Source organism: Gorilla gorilla, chromosome 11 (assembly GCF_029281585.2).
Source record: "Gorilla gorilla gorilla isolate KB3781 chromosome 11, NHGRI_mGorGor1-v2.1_pri, whole genome shotgun sequence".
Lineage (NCBI taxonomy): Eukaryota > Metazoa > Chordata > Mammalia > Primates > Hominidae > Gorilla > Gorilla gorilla.
In genome coordinates this window covers 56,610,310-56,634,668 of record NC_073235.2, presented here as the reverse complement: position 1 = coordinate 56,634,668, position 24,359 = coordinate 56,610,310, and the positions used below count along the sequence as shown (strand labels likewise).

Sequence of the window (24,359 nt, the reverse complement as noted above, 5' to 3'; positions counted from 1 at the left end):
AATAAATAAAATAAATAATAAAAAAGACCACTGCATTAAATGAACTTATGTTTAGTGAGAAAAGAAATATGTTTTATTTCCTTATTCATAATAAAGAAAAGAAGTAAGTAAAACAACATTCATTATATTAGGTAGTCAGTAGTACAAAGCAGAAAAATATACCAGAATAAGGGAGTAGAAAGTGTCACGGGTTGGAGTAATTTTATATAATGTGGCCAAAGAAGAATTTAGAGAGATGATAAATGGGTTAACCCATTTATGACTACTGTTCCATTATTGGAACGCTCAGCATGTGGGAGTTATTTATATCCTACTGCTCAAGGTCATTGCCAAGGTCTGATTTTTCAAATTCAAAAAAATTGCAACCTCAGGCATAATTAAAGAGATTGAAGATAAGGGAGCAAACCATGTGGATATTCAGGAGAAACCTCCAGGCAGAGAGAATAGGAAGTAAAAAGCTCCTAAAGTAGAATTGTTCTTGGTATGGTTCACCTGTACCTTGGAGTGAGAGAAATAAGCACAAAACTGATTCACAATTTAACAGGACTTTATATTTTAATAGGCTCACTGTGACTATTATGTTGATCAGAGATGGAAGGGTGCTAAAGAAAATTAAACATAACAACAACAACAAATAAAAACCAAACCAAAACAAACAAAACACTTAGTAGATTGCTACAATGATTCAGGTAAAAATATCAGCAGCTTAGACTAAAATATTAATAGTAGCAGGGAAGATGATGATAAGAGTTAATATTTTTAATGAGATGATGAGTCAGATGTTGATAGTGAGAGAAAGAGATGGTGCAATGAGACTTCCTGGTTTGGCCTGAGCAAATGAAAGAATGGAGTTTCTGTTTTCTAAGAGGATTAACTTCCTGAAAATATGAGGCTTTGTGGGGACTATCTGGTGCTGAGTTTGGGACTATCTGGTGCTTAAGATTTAGATGAGTGTTGGATAGTCAAGGGAAGATATCCAGAATACCATGAGATGTTCAATTCTCAGTATCAGGGAAGAAGTCTGGGCTGCAGATTAAATGATATTGAACATTGACATACTACATGAAATTACCACGGGAATGATTGCCACAGAAAATCAGCCAGCTCATTACCCTTAGGCCTTACCCTTAGGACATATCTACACTTGGGGTTAGGGTGAAATGGTATCAGCAAATAATGAAGGGAAGGAATCACCAGAAAAGTAGGAGAAAATTATATTCCAGTGTAGTGACTTAAAAGCCAAGTGAAAAATTTATTTCAAAAAGGAGATCATAATCAACTGTGTCAAATTATGCTGGCAAGTCAATATGAGAACTGAAAATTGACTGTTAAATATAGCACCATAAGAATCATTAGTGACCTCGGCAATAGCAATTTTGCTGTATTGTGGGGATAAAAGTCAACTGCAGGGAATTCAAAACAAAATGGTGGTGGGGACATGGCTCAAGAGAGTGACAGCCAACTCTTTCAAGAACTTTTTGGAATAAGAAAAGAAAAATGAACAAATCCACAATAAGCATTCGCTAGAGAAGTATTTTGTTTATACATTTGTTTTTAAGGGAGGATAAACAGCATGTTTCCATTCTGGTAAGAATAACCGAAGAGAGAAAACTGATTAAAGAAGTAAGCAGGATTCTGTAGTCCCAGTTATTTAGGAGGCTGAGGTAGGAGGATTGCTTGAGCCCAGGAGTTTAAATCCAGCCTGGGCAACATAGTGAGACCCCATCTCTTAAAAAAAAGTGGGTAGAATTGTTGGAACAGTGCACTTGTGCTTAAGCAGTTAAGCGATAAGAGGAAAGGACACCTAGAGGATGGGCTGGTAGTAACTGGAAACATGGACGATGTATTCATAGTAACAGTGGAGAAAGCAGAGTAAAGGGCTACAAATTCAAGTAAGTGAGTAGATGGGTAGATGCCATGGTGAGACTAGGGGGAGTTTTCTTTGCATCTATTTTTCTCAGTGAAACAGAAGGTAAGATAATGAGAATGAGGGTTGAGAGGAAGTATTATAGGTGTGAGGGAGGGGAGTGATGAATTTATAAAATAATAATTTACGAAGTGGAAAAAAGGATAGACAAGGGAAATATCGTATGACTGATGGACAGCATTGAAGCCTGCCTCAGAGTAGTGATTTAAGTATTTACTTAAGACAAGTCAGCATGGCTGTATGAACCGTCTCCCAAATAAACTCATTATTATATTAGATCAGTCTCTTCAACACACTATTTAATCATCCTATTCTGTGCATGAGGAGATGGAATAATAAAGGACTTTTGTCTTTCCATTTGGAACCTTTGTGTTCTCCCTTATATCTATATAAGTTCCAGCCTTTATTCAAGGGCCAACCCATGCCTCATCTTTTCCATGAAGTTCCTAGTAATGTAACTCTCTATCTTGTCTTTTCCCCTTTTATATTCTTTGGTGTTCTGTAGTGGTTGAGAGCAAATACTCAGACAGCCTTACTTCAAATGTCAGCTGCATGACCCTGAAGAAGTTCCTTAACCTTTCTAAGTATGTTTCCTAATCTATAAACAAATACATTAAAGCATATGATATACTTCATTGGGCTTTGAAAATTCCATGTCATAATTCAGTTCAACTACTTAATATATAGCTGATACATACTAAAAATTCAATAAATATTGATATTTAGCTACATTTACTATTATCACATAATTTATTAATTCATGTGTTTAAACTGTGTCATGGGGGAAAATATATCTTCCTAATCACTATGCTATGCAAGCTTATCAAGGATAGGAACTATGTGCTACACTTGCTTTTAAATTTCTTATAAAATATAGCTTAGAAATGAGACACTGGATGAATATAAAATGTGAATTTTACTTAAGAATTTATATTGTGGAATTCAATGCCATTTTATATAGTATGATGATAAAACAATCACATTCTATTTGATCTTTCCATTTCTATTTGAAGATAGAACACTATCTTAGAAAATTAACTATCTGGTCAAATATAACCAGAAAGTCTCCTATGACATTTTAGTGAAAATGTCTCTATCTATATCTACACTATAACTCACAAATAAGAAACATAAAAAATAATAGAAAGAATGCTTTATGTTAGGGAAAAAATAAAATAAGACACTATAAATGCAATACATAAATATACGTAGAATATATATATGTATTATGCAATACATAAATATATGTAGAAAATATATTTGTACATATATAGTTTTATCCTAAAAGTATAACCATTACATATGCTCCATTTATTTCAAGTTGGACTTGGAATGTAACAAAATGCAACTTATTTTTGGCCTTGTTTTCAATATTCTTAATGAACAAAATTACATAGCAACATTAAATATTAAAATTCAAAGTCCAAATATAAATTTTCTAATTTAAACAGCAATTACCATACAGAAAGTATACTGGCTTCTACAGGGAGACTTTGCAAGCTGATGAGAATATTAATTATAATACACAATGAGAATTTTTAGACAGATGCTAACATCTCTCATGTCAACAAAACTATGTCTTACTATCATGAGTTAAGCTATTTAACTATAAAATCACATTCTCCCTCAGCAAAATACTATTGTAAGCTGGCATTAGAACAATTTACCCTTCCCTTAAGAAACTGGTATGTGCACAGAAAACATCTGGGGCAAAAAATAGTGAGAAGTAATTTAATACAGAAGTCAAATATTCCTCCACATAGGATTTTTCTAGCAATAACAGAACTATCTGCTTTCTTAAATTGAATCAATCTGCAAATGTTTACTAAAACAAATCTTTGCTTTTTAAATTAGATTTTTTTCCATGAGACGAATAAAAAAATACACATTTTAACCACAAAGACTGACTTTCAAATGGCTGATTTTAAAAATTATATTTAGCACAATTATTTTAATAATATACAAATAAAGGCAGCATTGATTCCATAAAGATGAAATAGAAGTGAGAATATTAAATGAATTTCTGATCTCTGGTACACATCTTTTATTTTCAAGTTGAGAATTACTATAGCTTTCATAAGCTGGTAAAAAATCTTGCCTCTGAAGATAACAATAATAGTTTCCATAATATTTTGATTTATCTAATGTTCTTATGTGTGAAATTAATTCTACTATCCATATTAAAAGTGGCATTTATGTGTTTCTCTTTGTATATGTATGTTTATACACACACACACACACACACACAAACATAAACAATCAGCAAAACCACAAATCTCCTAGTCACCCAATTTGAAACATTAAAGTCATATTTTGACTTCCCTTATATCTAGTAAGTCACCAATTCTGGAAAATCAGTTGAAAATATACTTAGGATAATTTTTACTTACAGTTCCTTTCTGTCTTTCCTATAAATGCACATACACAAATACTTACACATACAAATAAAGTTGAAAATTCAACCACATGCCCATCCCTCCTGAAGCTGTCTTAAGTTCGGTGTTTTTCCTTTCTCTTCATTTTAATTAATTACTACATATTGCTTTATGTTTCTAAGGCCATTGTCCTGGACAAGTTCCTTATCCAATCAGATCTATGTGACTATAATATCAATAGGGAATCTTATTAAATTCAGGCTTCTCCTATCTATAATACCTTTTATATAATACTGCAAGAATAACGCTTCCTAAATATAATTTCCATCACACCATGTTTTTGTTCTAAAATCTCCTTGTTGCCTACTATCACATGTCTAAATAAAATTGTTTTTAAGATTCTTCATCATCCTCTGCACGCCAATGAGCTTGGATGGATAGTTAACAACTTTCTAATTGAGTTGTTTTCTCCTCTCACAGGCCTCACATACCTTCTGTCTGAACTGTATCATCATTTTCCATTCCTTGGTTATCCAAACCTTCTGCGTTTTAAAAATTACTTTTTCTTTATTAAATTTTCTTATTTTTTTTGGGAAAAACTATCAGATTTAATTGCTGTGAACCCTAATTTTTACTGAGGTTTAAATAATTGAGTATTTCTGCCCTAAGTCACATGGAACAAAAATATAGGGAACAAAACAAAATATTAGAAATATAAGAACACACCGAAGGAGCCAAGATGGCCGAATAGGAACAGCTCTGGTCTACAGCTCCCAGCGTGAGTGACACAGAAGATGTGTGATTTCTGCATTTCCATCTGAGGTACCAGGTTCATCTCACTAGGGAGTGCCAGACAATGGACGCAGGACAGTGGGTGCAGTGCACCCTGCGTGAGCCGAAGCAGGGCAAGGCATTGCCTCACTCGGGAAGCGCAAGGGGTCAGGGAGTTCCCTTTCCTAGTCAAAGAAAGGGGTGACAGACAGCACCTGGAAAATCGGGTCACTCCTGCCCTAATACAGCGCTTTTCCGACGGGCTTAAAAAACAGCACACCAGGAGATTATATCCCGCACATGGCTCAGAGGGTTCTATGCCCACGGAGTCTCGCTGATTGCTAGCACAGCAGTCTGAGATCAAACTGCAAGGTGGCAGCCAGGCTGGGGGAGGGGCGCCCGCCATTGCCCAGGCTTGCTTAGGTAAACAAAGCAGCCGGGAAGCTTGAAATGGGTGGAGCCCACCACAGCTCAAGGAGGCCTGCCTGCCTCTGTAGGCTCTACCTCTGGGGGCAGGGCACAGACAAACAAAAAGACACCAGTAACCTCTGCAGACTTAAATGTCCCTGTCTGACAGCTTTGAAGAGAGCAGTGGCTCTCTCAGCATGCAGCTGCAGATCTGAGAATGGGCAGACTGCCTCCTCAAGTGGGTCCCTGACCCCTGACCCCCGAGCAGCCTAACTGGGAGGCACCCCCCAGTAGGGGCAGACGGACACCTCACATGGCTGGGTACTCCTCTGAGACTAAACTTCCAGAGGAATGATGAGACAGCAGCATTCGCGGTTCATTAAAATCCACTGTTCTGCAGCCATCGCTGCTGTTACCCAGGCAAACAGGGTCTGGAGTGGACCTCTAGCAAACACCAACAGACCTGCAGCTAAGGGTCCTGTCTGTTAGAAGGAAAATTAACAAACAGAAAGGACATCCACACCAAAAACCCATCTGTATGTCACCATCATCAAAGACCAAAAGTAGATAAAACCACAAAGATGGGGAAAAAACAGAGCAGAAAAACTGGAAACTCTAAAAAGCAGAGCACCTCTCCTCCTCCAAAGGAATGCAGTTCCTCGCCAGCAATGGAACAAAGCTGGACGGAGAATGACTTTGATGAGTTGAGAGAAGAAGGCTTCAGACGATCAAACTACTCCAAGCTACAGGAGGAAATTCAAACCAAAGGCAAAGAAGTTGAAAACTTTGAAAAAAATTTAGACAAATGTATAACTAGAATAACCAATACAGAGAAGTCCTTAAAGGAGCTGATGGAGCTGAAAGCCAAGGCTCAAGAACTACATGAAGAATGCAGAAGCCTCAGGAGCCGATGCGATCAACTGGAAGAAAGGGTATCAGTGATGGAAGATGAAGTGAATGAAATGAAGCGAGAGGGGAAGTTTAGAGAAAAAAGAATGAAAAGAAACGAGCAAAGCCTCCAAGAAATATGGGAGTATGTGAAAAGACCAAATCTATGTCTGATTGGTGTACCTCAAAGTGACAGGGTGAATGGAACCAAGTTGGAAAACACTCTGCAGGATATTATCCAGGAGAACTTCCCCAATCTAGCAAGGCAGGCCAACAAGGATTCAGGAAATACAGAGAATGCCACAAAGATACTCCTCGAGAAGAGCAACTCCAAGACACATAATTGTCAGATTCACCAAAGTTGAAATGAAGGAAAAAATGTTAAGGGCAGCCAGGGAGAAAGGTAGGGTTACCCACAAAGGGAAGCCCATCAGACTAACAGCGGATCTCTCGGCAGAAACTCTACAAGCCAGACGAGAGTGGGGGCCAATATTCAACATTCTTAAAGAAAAGAATTTTCAACCCAGAATTTCATATCCAGCCAAACTAAGCTTCATAAGTGAAGGACAAATAAAATACTTTACAGACAAGCAAATGCTGAGAGATTTTGTCACCACCAGGCCTGACCTAAAAGAGCTCCTGAAGGAAGCGCTAAACATGGAAAGGAACAACCGGTACCAGCCACTGCAAAAACATGCCAAATTGTAAAGACCATTGAGGCTAGGAAGAAACTGCATCAACTAACGAGCAAAATAACCAGCTAACATCAAAATGACAGGATCAAATTCACACATAACAGTATTAACCTTAAATGTAAATGGGCTAAATGCTCCAATTAAAAGACACAGACTGGCAAATTGGATAAAGAGTCAAGACCCATCAGTGTGCTGTATTCAGGAAACCCATCTCACATGCAGACACACACATAGGCTCAAAATAAAAGGATGGAGGAAGATCTACCAAGCAAATGGAAAACAAAAAAAGGCAGGGGTTGCAATCCTAGTCCCTGATAAAACAGACTTTAAACCAAGAAAGATCAAAAGAGACAAAGAAGGCCATTACATAATGGTAAAGGGATCAATTCAACAAGAAGAGCTAACTATCCTAAATATGTATGCACCCAATACAGGAGCACCCAGTTTCATAAACCAAGTCCTGAGTGACCTACGAAGAGACTTAGACTCCCACACAGTAATAATGGGAGACTTTAACACCCCACTGTCAACATTAGACAGATCAATGAGACAGAAAGTTAACAAGGATACCCAGGAATTGAACTCAGCTCTGCACCAAGCGGACCTAATAGACATCTACAGAACTCTCCACGCCAAATCAACAGAATATACATTTTTTTCAGCACCGCACCACACCTATTCCAAAATTGACCACATAGTTGGAAGTAAAGCTCTCCTCAGCAAATGTAAAAGAAAAGAAGTTATAACAAACTGTCTCTCAGACCACAGTGCAATCTAATTAGAACTGAGGATTAAAAAACTCACTCAAAACGGCTCAACTACATGGAAACTGAACAACCTGCTCCTGAATGACTACTGGGTACATAAAGAAATGAAGGCAGAAATAAAGATGTTCTTTGAAACCAACGAGAACAAAGACACAACATACCAGAATCTCTGGGACACATTCAAAGCAGTGTGTAGAGGGAAATTTATAGCACTAAATGCCCACAAGAGAAAGCAGGAAAGATCCAAAATTGACACCCTAACATCACAATTAAAAGAACTAGAAAAGCAAGAGCAAACACATTCAGAAGCTAGCAGAAGGCAAGAAATAACTAAAATCAGAGCAGAACTGAAGGAAATAGAGACACAAAAAACCCTTCAAAAAATTAATGAATCCAGGAGCTGGTTTTTTGAAAGGATCAACAAAATTGATAGACCGCTAGCAAGACTAATAAAGAAGAAAAGAGAGAAGAATCAAATAGATGCAATAAAAAATGATAAAGGGGATATCACCACCGATCCCACAGAAATACAAACTACCGTCTGAGAATACTACAAACACCTCTATGCAAATAAACTAGAAAATCTAGAAGAAATGGATAAATTCCTCGACACAAACACTCTCCCAAGACTAAACCAGGAAGAAGTTGAATCTCTGAATAGACCAATAACAGGCTCTGAAATTGTGGCAATAATCAATAGCTTACCAACCAAAAAGAGTCCAGGACCAGACGGATTCACAGCCGAATTCTACCAGAGGTACAAGGAGGAACTGGCACCATTCCTTCTGAAACTATTCCAATCAATAGAAAAAGAGGGAATCCTCCCTAACTCATTTTATGAGGCCAGCATCATCCTGATACCAAAGCCAGGCAGAGACACAACCAATAAAGAGAATTTTAGACCAATATCCTTGATGAACATTGATGCAAAAATCCTCAATAAAAATACTGGCAAACCGAATCCAGCAGCACATCAAAAAGCTTATCCACCATGATCAAGTGGGCTTTATCCCTGGGATGCAAGGCTGGTTCAATATACACAAATCAATGAATGTAATCCAGCATATAAACAGAACCAAAGACAAAAACCACATGACTATCTCAATAGATGCAGAAAAGGCCTTTGACAAAATTCAACAACTCTTCATGCTAAAAACTCTCAATAAATTAGGTATTGATGGGACGTATTTCAAAATAATAAGAGCTATCTATGACAAACCCACAGCCAATATCATACTGAATGGGCAAAAACTGGAAGCATTCCCTTTGAAAACTGGCACAAGACAGGGATGCCCTCTCTCACCACTCCTATTCAACATAGTGTTGGAAGTTCTGGCCAGGGCAATTAGGCAGGAGAAGGAAATAAAGGGTATTCAATTAGGAAAAGAGGAAGTCAAATTGTCCCTGTTTGCAGATGACATGATTGTATATCTAGAAAACCCCAATGTCTCAGCCCAAAATCTCCTTAAGCTGATAAGCAACTTCAGCAAAGTCTCACGATACAAAATCAATGTACAAAAATCACAAGCATTCTTATACACCAATAACAGACAAACAGAGAGCCAAATCATGAGTGAACTCCCATTCACAATGGCTTCAAAGAGAATAAAATACCTAGGAATCCAACTTACAAGGGATGTGAAGGACCTCTTCAAGGAGAACTACAAACCACTGCTCAAGGAAATAAAAGAGGATACAAAGAAATGGAAGAACATTCCATGCTCATGGGTAGGAAGAATCAATACCGTGGAAATGGCCATACTGCCCAAGGTAATTTATAGATTCAATGCCATCCTCATCAAGCTACCAATCACTTTCTTCACAGAACTGGAAAAAACTACTTTAAAGTTTATATGGAAGCAAAAAAGAGCCTGCATCGCAAGTCAATCCTAAGCCAAAAGAACAAAGCTGGAGGCATCACACTACCTGACTTCAAACTATACTACAAGGCTACTGTAACCAAAACAGCATGGTACTGGTACCAAAACAGAGATGTAGATCAATGGAACAGAACAGAACCCTCAGAAATAACGCCGCATACCTACAACTATCTGATCTTTGACAAACCTGAGAAAAATAAGCAATCGGGAAAGGATTCCCTATTTAATAAATGGTGCTGGGAAAACTGGCTAGCCATATGTAGAAAGCTGAAACTGGATCCCTTCCTTACACCTTATACAAAAATTAATGCAAGATGGATTAAAGACTTAAACTTTAGACCTAAAACCATAAAAACCCTAAAAGAAAACCTAGGCATTACCATTCAGGACATAGGCATGGGCAGGGACTTCATGTCTAAAACACCAAAAGCAATGGCAACATAAGCCAAAACTGACAAATGGGATCTAATTAAACTAAAGAGCTTCTGCACAGCAAAAGAAACTACCATCAGAGTGAACAGGCAACCTACAAAATGGGAGAAAATTTTCGCAACCTACTCATCTGACAAAGGGCTAATATCCAGAATCTACAATGAACTCAAACAAATTTAGAAGAAAAAAACAAAACAACCCCATCAAAAACTGGGCAAAGGACATGAACAGACACTTCTCAAAAGAAGACATTTATGCAGCCAAAAGACACATGAAAAAATGCTCACCATCACTGGCCATCAGAGAAATGCAAATCAAAACCACAATGAGATACCATCTCACACCAGTTAGAATGGCAATCATTAAAAAGTCAGGAAACAACAGGTGCTGGAGAGGATGTGGAGAAATAGGAACACTTTTACACTGTTGGTGGGACCGTAAACTAGTTCAACCATTGTGGAAGTCAGTGTGGCGATTCCTCAGGGATCTAGAACTAGAAATACCATTTGACCCAGCCATCCCATTACTGGGTATATACCCAAAGGATTATAAATCATGCTGCTATAAAGACACATGCACACGTATGTTTATTGTGGCACTATTCACAATAGCAAAGACTTGGAACCAACCCAAATGTCCAACAATGATAGACTGGATTAAGAAAATGTGGCACATATACACCATGGAATACTATGCAGCCATAAAAAATGATGAGTTCATGTCCTTTGTAGGGACATGGATGAAATTGGAAATCATCATTCTCAGTAAACTATCGCAAGAACAAAAAACCAAACACTGCATATTCTCACTCATAGGTGGGAATTGAACAACAAGAACACATGGACCCAGGAAGGGGAACATCATACTCTGGAGACTGTTGTGGGGAGGGGGGAGGGGGGAGGGATAGCATTAGGAGATATACCTAATGTTAAATGATGAATTAATGGGTGCAGCACACCAGCATGGCACATGTATACATATGTAACTAACCTGCACATTGTGTACATGTACCCTAAAACTTAAAGTATAATAATAATAAAAACAAAAAATAAAGATAAAAAATAAAAGCAAAATCCCAGCAAAAAAAAAAAAGAAAGAAATATAAGAACACATTAACAACCATGATAGTGGATAATATTTTAAAAACCCTTTCAGGCCTACATAACTCAAGTAGGAAAAACATAAGTAAAAATATGATTACCAGGTAGATTTAGAAAGTGAAAATTAGATTTTCTGCTTTCTCAATTAGAATTTGCAAAAACAAACAAACAAATAGGTATTTGGTAAACTTGGATATATGAATTATTAAGTGTATAAATAAAATAGTAGCCAGGCTCCCTACCTGTTTACCTGTGATGCACGTTCCTAGCAAATAGTTTCATTGGCCCTCCTCTAACCAGAACTGGCTTGATTGTCTACACTCTCCTTTCTGCTGTCTCCTTTCTGTGTCAGCCTGGTTCTACACAAATTCATCTTACAAAGCTTGGTTCCAAATACACCTTCCTGTAAAACTGTCCTTCATCACGCCTTGATACAATGGCACTTCTAAATTCACACTGCCACATACTAGGAGATATATATATATATATATAATTCCATTCAAATATATATATATATTCCATTCAAATATATATATATTCCATTCAAATATATATATATATTCCTTTCAAATATATATATTCCATTCAAATATATATATGTTCCATTCAAATATATATATATATTCCATTCAAATATATATATATTCCATTCAAATATATATATATTCCATTCAAATACATATATATGTATATATTCATTCCATTCTCTAATGTAAAACCGTATATTTTAGTTTTCATTGGTACACAGTTAGGTCCCGATAAATGCTGAAAATATCAGCTTTAGAAAGTCAGAACATAGAATGGTGGTTGGTAGGGGCTGGGGAAATGTGGAGTTCCTGTTTAACGTCTATAGAGTTTCAGTTTTACAAAATGAAAATAATGCTAAAGATTCATTGCACAACAATGTAAATTCACTTACAGGGAAGAGAAAAACCTTTCCTCTACCTTCTTAGGTTCTATAACTGGGGCTTGTGAATTAAACTAACAAAAAACAGATTAACCGGAAAAAAGGCATACACATTTTATTTGATTATAATCATTTGATTTTCACATGAACGGAGACCTTCATAGAAAAGAAGTGAAGACCCAAACAAGTAGTTACACTCAGTGGGTTTATATGACGTTTTAAAAAAGGGTGATAAATTGTGGAGAAGTGGCAAGACAAAGGAAAAGGGTTTGGGGCTTCTAAGGTGGGAAACTCTGTAATGTAGGAGGGAAACTAATGGATAATAAAGGTTATTTAGTGAGATTTGTTTATGCTGGCTTATCTTGACAGCATTTCTATTTCTGCTAATAAAGGTTGCTCTTCTCCTCCTGGTATGAGAGTGGGGGATGCTTTTATAAGTCAAATGTATGCCCTACTTTTAGGTAGATGGGGAAGAGTAGAGAGGTTTCCTGTGCCTGCTTTTCCTTAATTGCCTTCAGCTCAAAAGGATTTTTATGCAAAATTCGCATATTTTAGGGTAGCATATTCTGATGTCCTTTATACTTAACATTACTCAACTATGTGCTTTAAAATAGTTAAAATGGTAAATTTTATGTTATGTATATAATACCACTTTTTTTAGAAGTTGAAGGTAGTAGTGTCAGAAAATTAAATTATATAATGAAACTATGGAGGGGTAGTTCAAGTGTAAATAAAGGTTATGTGGCATGTTTTCTGCATACAATGTACTTAAATGTGTCTCTGAGAACATGCCTAGACATGTGTTACTCTACTTTCTTATTTGAAAGGAAACTTACAGTGTAACAGTATTATTATCCCCCAAATGATAATAATACTTACATCCACATTCCTCAAGTGTGTGTGTATATATGTGTGTGTATGTGTATGTATGTGTGTGTGTGTATATATATATATATATATACACACACACATACATTGTGCATATGTAAACATACAGGCATTCTAACATACCACTTTTAATTTGGATAGTGAAATTAATTCTACACATGAGCATATTACATAAATCAAATTATTAAAGAAGTTATTATTATCTTCACAGGGAAGATTTTTACCAGCATACAAATGTTGCAATAATTCTCAAATTAAAAAGAAAAGATGTGGAACAGAGATTGGAAATCCAATTAATATTCTCATTTTCTATTTCTCCTTTGTGCAATCAATGCTACATTTATCATACTTTAATTTATGGGAAAGGCAAACCTTATAAATGAACACGTACTCACGAGATTGAGCACAGAAAAAATATATACTATGTCTTATTCCTACTTTATGTAGTAAATAAATTCTTTGTCCTTTGAGAGCAACTTATTCAAAATTTGTATGCTACAGCTCCTCTTCCACTAATAATGTAAGGCTGCTAGAGTCTTTTCCTCTTTATTGACTTGAAAGTGTGCATATGTAAGAAGCAGTTATTTGGCCTAGGATATAAAAAGCTAAAATAAATTTCCTATTTTCTCAATTTTTTCCTGATGAAAAATATTTAAATGCTAGCTGCATTATAACCTTCAAAAACACTCAATACCAGCCCTTGAAGTGTTACTAAATGACTGAATTCAAGTAAACGCTAAAGGACTTTAGGTTAAAAGCCAAACAAAATGGCATCTACTTATTTACTTTCTGACAACAGAAGCATTTAAACCCTGCTCTTCTGAAATCCAAAATATACAAATTTACAAATCTTAGCCCCATAATTGATGAGAAACATGCTAACAAATCTCTAATGCTGAGCCATTAGTTAATAGTCATTTTTCTCAACATTCTGAATCAGATAGGCTATTAAGACATTTACTTTAAAAAATTTTATTTGTGGGGGAATGGGCAAAGGAGAGAGAGGGCTGGTTACGGCTGTCTAAAATTTTATTTATACATATAAATAAAATTTATATGTAAATTTATATGTAAATTTTCAGTGTGTGTATATATATATATATATAGAGAGAGAGAGAGAGAGAGAGAGAGAGAGAGAGAGAGAGAGAGACTACATAAGTATCCCAGAAATGAAGGGCCTTCAAGAAGGTAAAACATTTCATAAGGCATCTGCCCTTAATTGTACTTAAAATATAAAAGTAACATAATTTCTTTGTAACTAGCATCTTCTATCAAAAAAATTAGGATTACATACAAATGTGTTGCGTGTATTAAAAAATTAAATACTTTAAGTAAATTTTTATAAATATTTAAACATTCCTAGGGATAGATATTACAGAACAGAACTTCAATTTGTCCTGATGGTTATTCACAACTGCCTCCAAGAAAAACTATTTTTACCTAGTCTGTTCTCTGTGTAAACATAGCATATATGCTTAGATTTATTCCCCGAATACGTTTTCCAATATTTGTAAATTGATATTAGCGTCAAACATAACATTAAACTTTTTGGACAATTTTCTGAATTTAGCCAAAATAGTTTAAAGGTATAACACAGTAAAATATGATTAGATATTTGAATGAATTCACAGTTTGGATGACTCAGACACTTTCTAAGTATCAACTCAAGTTTTCCACTAAAATAAATTCAGCTTCTTCTTAAATTAATTATTTTAGAATCCTATTCTTTTTACATCTTTACATCAGTCATCACTTGTGCTAGCTTAATGTATCTATATCTTTTTAAGATATAATTATCCAAAAACTGAACTGTAACTGGCATATAATCAAATTATAAAAATATTTTCTAGATCAAATGAGTATTAACATTTCTATATCTTTTAAATAACAGTTTGGATATGTGACTCATGGTAAGTTTTTCAACATTAGTTGTTCCCAGGCAGTCCTACAATTGAGTCATTCAAGATGACTTGCAAATGTCCCTGGTAAACCTCATACACTGTGACTTGTCTAGGAATTTTGGATGGTATTACTGTTTTCTTACTTATAACATATACTGTAGTTTTATATAAAAATAAAATGAAAAGTGTTTTCATTAATATTATTTCAGAGACTATTTGTAAAATATGAAAATTCAAGCAATAATAACCACAGTATATACAGGATTTTATGTACTTTACATGCTAAGCAACTTGAATTATTCATTTAAAATATTGGATTGCTCCACAGTTTAAGACTTACTCATAAACTTAGTATGCTAAGGGATCCTTTTTTTCTTAGACTAAGACAACAAACTAGAGCTAAGAGATTCTTTTTTTTTTTTTTTTGAGACAGAGTCTCACTCTGTCACCCAGGCTGGAGTGCAGTGGCACAATCACGGCTCACTGCAACCTCTGCCTCCTGGGTTCAAGTGATTCTCCTGCCTCAGCCTCCTGAGTAGCTGGGATTACAGGTGCGGGCCACCCCACCTGGCTAATTTTTGTATTTGTAGTAGAGACGGGGTTTCACCATGTTGGCCAGGTTGGTCTCAAACCCGTGACTTCAGGTGATCTGCCCGCCTCAGCCTCCCACCCAAAGTGCTGGGATTACAGGTGTGAGCCACCGTGCCTGGCAGAGATTCTTAAAAGAAAAAAAAAAATCACTGGCTATGAATATTTTAAACATTAGCTCAATGAAGACTTATTTTTTTTTTAATTCATGGTTCTGATTTATTTGTATTCTGACAGTTGAAAGTCGAGATTTTTTAAAAACTTGAAACAGTGTTTACCTAGTTTTCTGGAATATGTAAGTATCATAGCCACTCATTTTATCACACTACAGCAGAGGTCCCTGGGGCGGAGAACCAGTACTGGTCCTGGCCTGTTATAGGAACCCAGCCACACAGCAGGAGGTGAGCTGCCTGAGAGCAAGCATTATCACCTGAACTCAGTGTCCTGTCAGATCAGCCACTGCATTAGATTTTCATAGGAGCACAAACCCTACTGTGAACTGCGCATGCGAAGGATCTAGGCTGTGTGCTCCTTATGAGAATCTAATGCCTGATCAACTGAGTTAGAACAGTTTCGTCTTGAAATCACCCCCAACCCCCAACCCACCACCTCCAAATCTGTAGAAAAATTGTCTTCCACAAAACTGGTCCCCAGTGCCAAAAGGTTGGGGACCATTGCACTACAGCATACTACAGCATATAAAACAAAGTAATAAATGCAATGTTTAAACATTATAAACTTAGCATCTAAAATGCTCAAAATTGCTTCGAAGACTATGTTTATTGTATATATTTTTTGTATATGCTTATTGTATGTACTTTTAAATGTATCTATATACAAACAAATATATATATATATACACACACACACACACACATATGCACAGGACTACATGTAAAATTATTTTTACATAATAATTTGCAATGCACAAATTTAATATTGAATGTTGAACTATTTCCCAGGGGCCAAAAATGTCCACAATATGTAATTACTTGTGATTTTGTTGAGAGAGACATTTCAAAAGTATACAATGGTTGTCACAAAGCAGTTGCTAAGATACCAAATAAACCTCTGACAATTACAAGCCCTGGAATCTCAATAGGGTTTTCTTTTTTCTTTTCCTTTCCTTTTTTTTTTTTTTTTTTTTTTTTTTTTTGAGACAGAGTTTCGCTCTTGTTGCCCAGGCTGGAGTGCAATGGCAAAATCTCGGCTCACTCCAACTTCTGCCTCTCAGGTTCAAGCGATTCTCCTGCCTCAGCCTCCTGAGTAGCTGGGATTACAGGCATGCAACACCACTCCTGGCTAATTTTGTATTTTTAGTGGAGATGGGGTTTTACCATATTGGTCAGGCTGGTCTCAAACTCCTGACCTAAGGTGATCCGCCTGCCTTGGCCTCCTAAAGTGCTAGGATTACAGGCATGAGCCACCAAGCCCAGCCAAGGTTTTCATATTATATGAAGTAATTCAGAAAGAAAAAAATAAGAGTTAGTAAATATGATGCTAATATCATGACACAGTAGTGTAATGTAGCCCACTAGAGGTGGCAAATTTTATTTGCATTAATTATGTTCTATTGCATGTAGAGAAAAATCACTAAGTGCTCAAAAGAACAATTTCTATTTACATGGAAGTGTGTCCTGCAGTATATTTGTAAACCTGGAGATTTTCTAAAATCTCAAGACACATCTTTTATTAATGCCAAGAGTTTGTTTTACGAGGACCATATATTAGAATTACAATTCTGCCACTAAATACTTTCATTTTATTACATCTGTTTAAAATATGTTCAACTATCTAGAGCATAGCTTACAGTTAATCACATAAAAGTTGAATTTTTCAACATCATTTTTCGTGCAATATTATTTCCAAGTGCATATTTCTTCCATAGCTGATAATTAAGCATTCTAATTATAAACAGCAGTATAAATTGCTGGAAACCATAATAAACCACTTTTATAGGGTGAAAGAGTCATATAGACAATGAGCTATTTTTGTGCTGGAAAAGCAATGCAGGTATACTTTTTATAAGCAAAGTATATGGACCTTTTTATGCAGTAAAGCAAATACAGCCATGCATTACCCAACGACAGATCACATATATGATGAGAGTCTCATAAGATTATAATGAATCAGAAAGATTCCTATTGCCTAGTGATGTTTTGATGATCCTGACCCTGAATAGACCTAGACTAATGTGTATGTTTGTGTCTTCGTTTTTAACAGAAAAAATTAAAAATTACATTAAAAATGGAAAAAAACTAATAGAATAAGGATATAAAGAAAGAAAATATTTTTTACAGCTGTATAGTATGCTTGTGTTTTAAGGTAAGTATTAATACTAAACAGTTTAAAAGTGAAAAAATTCAAGACTTTATGAAGTAAAAATATCACAGTAATGTAAGGTTAACTCATTACTGAAGAAAGGAATTTTAAAAATAAATTTAGTATAACCTAAGTGTATAGTGTTTATAAAGTCTACAAGTAGCGTACAGTAATGCCCTAAGCCTTCACATTCACTACACACTCACTGACTCACCCAGAGCAACTTTCAGTCCTGCAAGCTCCATTCATGTTACATGACCTATACAAGTATACAAATTTTTATCTGTTACACCGTGTTTTTACTATACCTTTTCTATGTTTAGATACAAAAATACTTAACATAATGTTACATTTATCTCTAGTGTTCAGTACAGTAATATGCTGTACAGAGTTACAGCCTAGAAACAATAGGCTACTTTATATAACCTAGAAATGTAGTAGTCTATACCATATAGGTTTGTGTAAGTACACCTATGATGCTTACACAACGACAAAATTGCCTAATGACATATTTTCCAGAACATTTCTGCAGTGTTAAGCAATATACGACTGTAATCTACTAAAGAGCATATTTGCTCTGCATCTGGTACGATAAAGAAAGCACAACAAAATGACAACAACAAAAAACATCTCACATAGAAAAACCTGTTTGGCCTGAGTATTTTGCAGCATCTTTGCAAGTAACGTATTTTGCTTTGCCAGGGAAGAAAATAGTTCGTCTTTTTCAGCATATGCATGCACAATAAATTCCTGCTATGTGATAGGTACTCAGAACCACACATTGCTAGAATTGATATAATCTGAGTTAGCTCAAGTTCTGAGATTCTGAAATATGGTGATTATGAATATAAAAGATTATATAACAAATGCAAACTTACCCTTCTAACCTTACATCTGGCAGACTTCTATTAAGGGCAATCAAATCACTGGCCATAAGGTTAAACTGATTGATTTTAAACAGCTCTTTCATTTTCTCCTGGTCATCTTTAGGAATCAACACAGCTTTTCCCATTTCTCCTGGCCCTTCTTGGTTTCTTGAAATAACAGCTGTAAGACATACAGAGATACAGACATACATACAAACACACAGATAATGAACTGAATAAATAAACTTGTGTGTCTGATTAGATTCTGAAGCATATTATTTACATACAGGTTTTATAATATAATGATCAAGATTTTACTGATTATAAACCACACACTCTGCTAAAGAAAAACATCAATTCTGCGTATTATCTTCCAAGTTTAGATAAATTATATGATAACTAAACATTAAGACAATAATTCTAAATGTACAAAATACCAAATCTTAAAACTTCTGTCATATATTTCATACACTATTAGAGAAAACTGAAGTTGAACACTAGGCAGACAAAATAATGCAAAATAAAAGAACTTTAAAGAATACTAAGATTAATTTATTTTCACATCCAATTAAATGTTTTGATATTTCACATATCTACTGCCATTACATCTTTATAAAGGCAAACAAAACTAATAAGCCTTAATCCCATAATAATTTAATTCCTTTGTCAAAACATTTTGAATTGTGTCAAAAGAAGCTTCATAGTGGTGACACATAACTTCAAATGTCAAGTCGAAATTTGGATACTATGTACTCTATAATTGAAACTTCACAATAATATTCTGGGCTTGAATATTCACGAAGAGAACGCAGGATTTGATATATAGGCTAATTTTCTCACCACTTCTCCCAAGTTATCACTACACTAAAGTCCCTTCTAGATCTAAAGTATATGTTTCAAGGGGTGTGTGTGTGTGTGTGTGTGTGTGTGTGTTGCCTACACATACCTGTATGCATGCTAATATATAGTAATAAGACAAAGTGCCAGTTGGCCCAAATGCATCCTGAAGTTACTCTTCACAGTGATATTAAATTAGGTTAAAGTGAAAGGAATGTGGTTCTGGTCTTGACTCTTCCAATGTCTTGACTCTTCCAATGTTCTGCTATATTATAGTTCCTAACACATTAATCTTACTGAGTTTAATTTCCATATAAATTAAAAGGCACATATTTAGGCACAGCATACCTTGAAATACTGAAAAAAAATAAGGACTATAATGCATATGAAAATAATTTTTAAGTTAGAACATTTCATTAAAAACATAAATTCTAAAATAACGTATGAATATGGTAAAAACTAGGATAGAACACATCCAGCAAATTTTGCTCTGAGCCAACCATCATAGTCACAAAACAGCAAAACTTGTATTATTAGCATGAATACACAGTTGACCATCCAGTTGATGACTTTGTAATGGCATGAGTCAAACCATATAAGAGAATAGGCATCTCTAAGGACCTTTAGATATGGGTAAAAAAAAGTGATTGGCCTTGAAATCCTCTCACATATCTAAAAATAGTTAGAACTGGAAACACTGAATATAGAAAAAAATATGTATTCAATTTCAAACTATTTAAAAAGTTGTCATCAAAATAAAGTTTACAAAGATTATCATTCACTTTAGAAAGCAAAAATAGAAACAATGGCAGAAATTTTATGAGAAGGTATATTTTTCTAAATTTAAGAAATAAAATTCCAATAAAAATAATTTTCTTTAGGTGTTAGTATATGTAATATCCCTAAACTCAGATGACGTTATTGGATTTGGCTTTGGATGAATTTGTGATGTCGGTGAGACAATGACATTAAGGTATCTTTCATTTGTAAGATTAAAAAAATTTTTTAGTCTACAGAAAGTATTAAATGAATTTATATGTGGCTTCTTTGTGAGTCTTTCTAATTCTGAAATAAGAACATAAACAGGTGACATGGGTGCTCCTATTAACCATAAATATTCAGTTTAGGTTTTTTTTAAAACATATTTTGGACTGTAACTTTAATTCCATAAAAAAGAGATACTTTTTCCCTGGTATAAAAAATATTCTGATTCTTAACATTTTGAAAATTTGTGATTCTTTTGAATGGTTAAATAATTTGGGGTACATTTTTAAAAATAATTTTTGGAAATTAAGAAAGAAATTCCCTGTTTACAGTTGTTTACAATATCTTTGTAGGGGAACAAAACCTTCTTTATCCTCTTACATTCTGTGGTGATATAAGAATTAAACTGGCATAATACAGATTAATAGGAGAAGAGCATACAAATGTATTTTTATGTGTACACAGAAGTCTTCAGAAGGAAAATGAAGGTCAAAGAACCTTTTAGGCCCAAAAGCTTATATATCACTTTAAACAAAGAATAATAAATTGTCAGTAAGTGATAATACAAAGGAGATTTAGGTAGGGAGCTAGGGGCAGTAAATTGTGGGTTTGTAACTAGAAAATACATGGGGAAAACTCTGAGGAGATTAGGGTTATTTTAGTAAGCTTCTTTGCATAGGTCCATTCCAGTGTTGACTCCTAACTTCTGGTGACGAGAACAATTTTTGCTTTCTAATACAGTGGGAAGGGGTGGGGGGATTTGTATCATGGGAAACTTTGTGACCTTCTTTTAGGCAGAAACAGGGAGATCAGAAACAGCTTCCTGCATGTGCTCTTTCTTAAGAAAGAGCCTGCAGCTTAAAATAACCCATATGACAAAGTGGCATATTTGGGGGTGCATGTTCTGATCCCTTTCACCGTCTATAAACTGATAAAAAGACATGCTGCAGAGAAAGTCACCATAATCAACATAATGCTTCCAAGACTAGGAAGCAGATAGGATTAAAATTTCGCTCTGTGGAAAAGACATGGGCTCAACTCTAACACCTTAAGCTATGAAGGTCAATTTAAAGCACACAGAAGTATTTGATATTTGCAATATATTCAAAGGCATGACAGTTTTATTTTCACATTATGTAAGTTATAGTTTTGTCAGTGGTAGCAGGAGTAATTGTGCCATGTTTTGGTATCATAATCAATGAAATTAAAATGGTCATAAACGGTGTCCGTATACCTAGGACTACTTGCAACAACATGTAGTCATTCTCCTAATTATTCTCAGTTTCTTAGTGGAGAATAGGTAACAACTTAAAGAATATCAGGTTAAGTGTCTTCTCCCCAGAGTTAAATACATTTTTCTGTTACAGCTTCTAATGAATATATATTTGACATTTTTAAAATGTGTGTGTGTGCGTGTGTGTGTGTGTGTTTTGCCTGTGTATAAGCAGGCCTATTGGTGTTTTTCACTTTGCTCAAGCAAAAAGAATGCTAAGTAATTATAGTGGGGAACAAGCCTTTTACTTTTTCTGGCTTTTACCTGGAGGAAGGCATCTTACCAGAAGAAAACACTTTTCTAATTCTTCAAATAGCATAAATAACAAATGGGAAAGAATAAGCAGTTGGGTGTTGTGACTTATCGCTGGTCTTAAGCACCTTTAAATATCAGTTTCTATACATTTTTCTCACCTGTTGATTTCCTTTACATAGCACACACACAAAGAGACTCACATACTCACAAAATATCATGCTTCCCCATAGTCAGAGGAGAAAAAAAACACTTGTCATTTAAATATGTGTGCTATTTATCTGCTCTAATAGGCAAATGTAATGCAGAAGGCAAGCAAATCTACATTGTGGTTTTTTTATTGTTGATTTGAATATGGATGAAATGTTCAAATACCAAAGCTGGCGTAGACTTCAAAAAGAGATTAATTTATTATGCTATGAGCTATTTTCTTCCTAATTATATAGTGAAATTATTTAAAAAAATAATTAGTTTGACTCAAAATGACATTATAAAGCTTTTAGAAATATGATAAAACCAGAATCATTTTATACCTTTCATTTTCTCTAACACAGAACCTACTTAAAAAATTTAATTTACATTTATTTTATTCTTAGAATTCCCAATGTTAAAGAAGATGATCATATTATAAACAAACCAACTGATAAATCTACCAAAAAGAACACTATTTATCAATTGCATTATTTGCTTATGTATATTACATTGTGAACATTTTCTTATTTGCAGAATTACCCCTTTATTAATGGGCAGTGTCTCTTTGAAAAAAGAGAAATGAACTAGTCTATATGTAGGAAAAAGCTTGAAGCAAAAACAAACAACAAAAAACATTTCAAGTTGATTGATTTTAAAGTAATAATTTTATTCTGTTAGAGAACATAGTAATATGTGATGAATAATGGTACAAGCATAACATTGAATCAAAATCTAAATAATATCCCATATGCCTTGCTTGTCAAAAAAATCTTTCAAATTGTATTTCTATTCTTAGATCTACTCAGTTGTTACTTTCTGTATATTTTCCTTTAAAATCTTTCTTTTCATTGGCATTGTAGATCTTTCACTTTCATTACTTCCAATTTTACAATTGTAATAAATTAGAAACACTGACTTTTAGTCCCTCTCATATTTGAATATTCATACTCTGCTACCAATAAATCAGTTTCCCTAAAACAATGCTTTTGGTCTTGTCAATCAATTATCTGTTTATAGACAACTCAGAAGATAAGAAAACTATACTGGTTTTTCCACCACCCCCCACCACAAAAACCACTCTACCCTCCACTCACCATTACCCAGATCATGCTCTTTTAAAAGTCCAAAGGCTCTAGTTTATCAAGGATAATTATTTGAGTAATTGCTTTTTTCACTGTTTTAAAAGAGATGGGGTTTTCTCTATGTCACCTAGACTGAAGTGTAGTTTCATGGTCACAGCTCACTACAACCTTGAACTTCTGGGCTCAAGGGATCCTCCCTCCTTAGCCTCCTTGAGTAGCTGACACTACAAGAACCCACCATCACACGTGGCTCAGGGTTAATTCTTAATAAAATAAGGGGATTCAGTATACACTTGCTTTGGCCCATTTCTCTTAGAAACAAAAATAGACTTCACATATCAATATGATAGTTAACCTATAAATTAAAGAACTAAATTTATTCTATTTAATGTATGACAAGTAGCAATTCATTTAGCATCCCTTTGAAAATAAACTATATACAACTTTTATAAATCTGACACATCTGACAGTAAGATTTGTTTTTCATTTCTTATGTAGAAAGTTGTAAATAGCAAGCCCCGGCTGCATCAAGTCTAGCATATATTAGCTACTACTTCTCAGAAGGGTGTCATCTATTAGATAATCAATAAGGTATCATTTTACATCAGCTAGCTAAGAGAGATTATCCACAGAAACAAGAGAACACTGATCACCAACATTTTTTTTTACTCAAAATATATTATTTTTATGATAAAAATAATGCATGCTCATTTACAAGGATGAAGGTAAGCAGGAAGGCAGGCAGGCAGGAAGGAAGAAAGCAAAGGAGGAAGCCACTATAGAAAAACAGTGAAAAATCAATTAAACTACTGCTTGAATGAACAGTCAGCAATAATCTGTACATAAACATACATATGTATTTAAAATAGGACCATTCATATATGCTGAATTTTATAATTTCATTCAACATTATTGTACATGCCAATTTGTTGTTTGTTTGTTTTTTGAGACGGAGTCTCCCTCTGTTACCCAGGCTGGAGTGCAGTGGTGCGATCTCAGCTCACTGCAACCTCCACCTCCTGGG

At 34.9% G+C, this 24,359-nt stretch overlaps 1 protein-coding gene across 5 annotated transcripts in view; it reads right to left on the bottom strand.

Moving 5' to 3' along the window:
* The window catches only part of GALNT13 (polypeptide N-acetylgalactosaminyltransferase 13), a 733,891-nt gene that overhangs the window by 303,096 nt on the left and 406,436 nt on the right, over window positions 1-24,359 (bottom strand). For all 5 annotated transcript variants that reach the window (XM_063694846.1, XM_055380888.2, XM_031008835.3 and 2 more), the window contains one exon: window positions 18,728-18,896. In XM_063694846.1, the coding sequence (XP_063550916.1) occupies window positions 18,728-18,896 (169 nt within the window). The remainder of the gene's footprint in view (window positions 1-18,727; window positions 18,897-24,359) is intronic.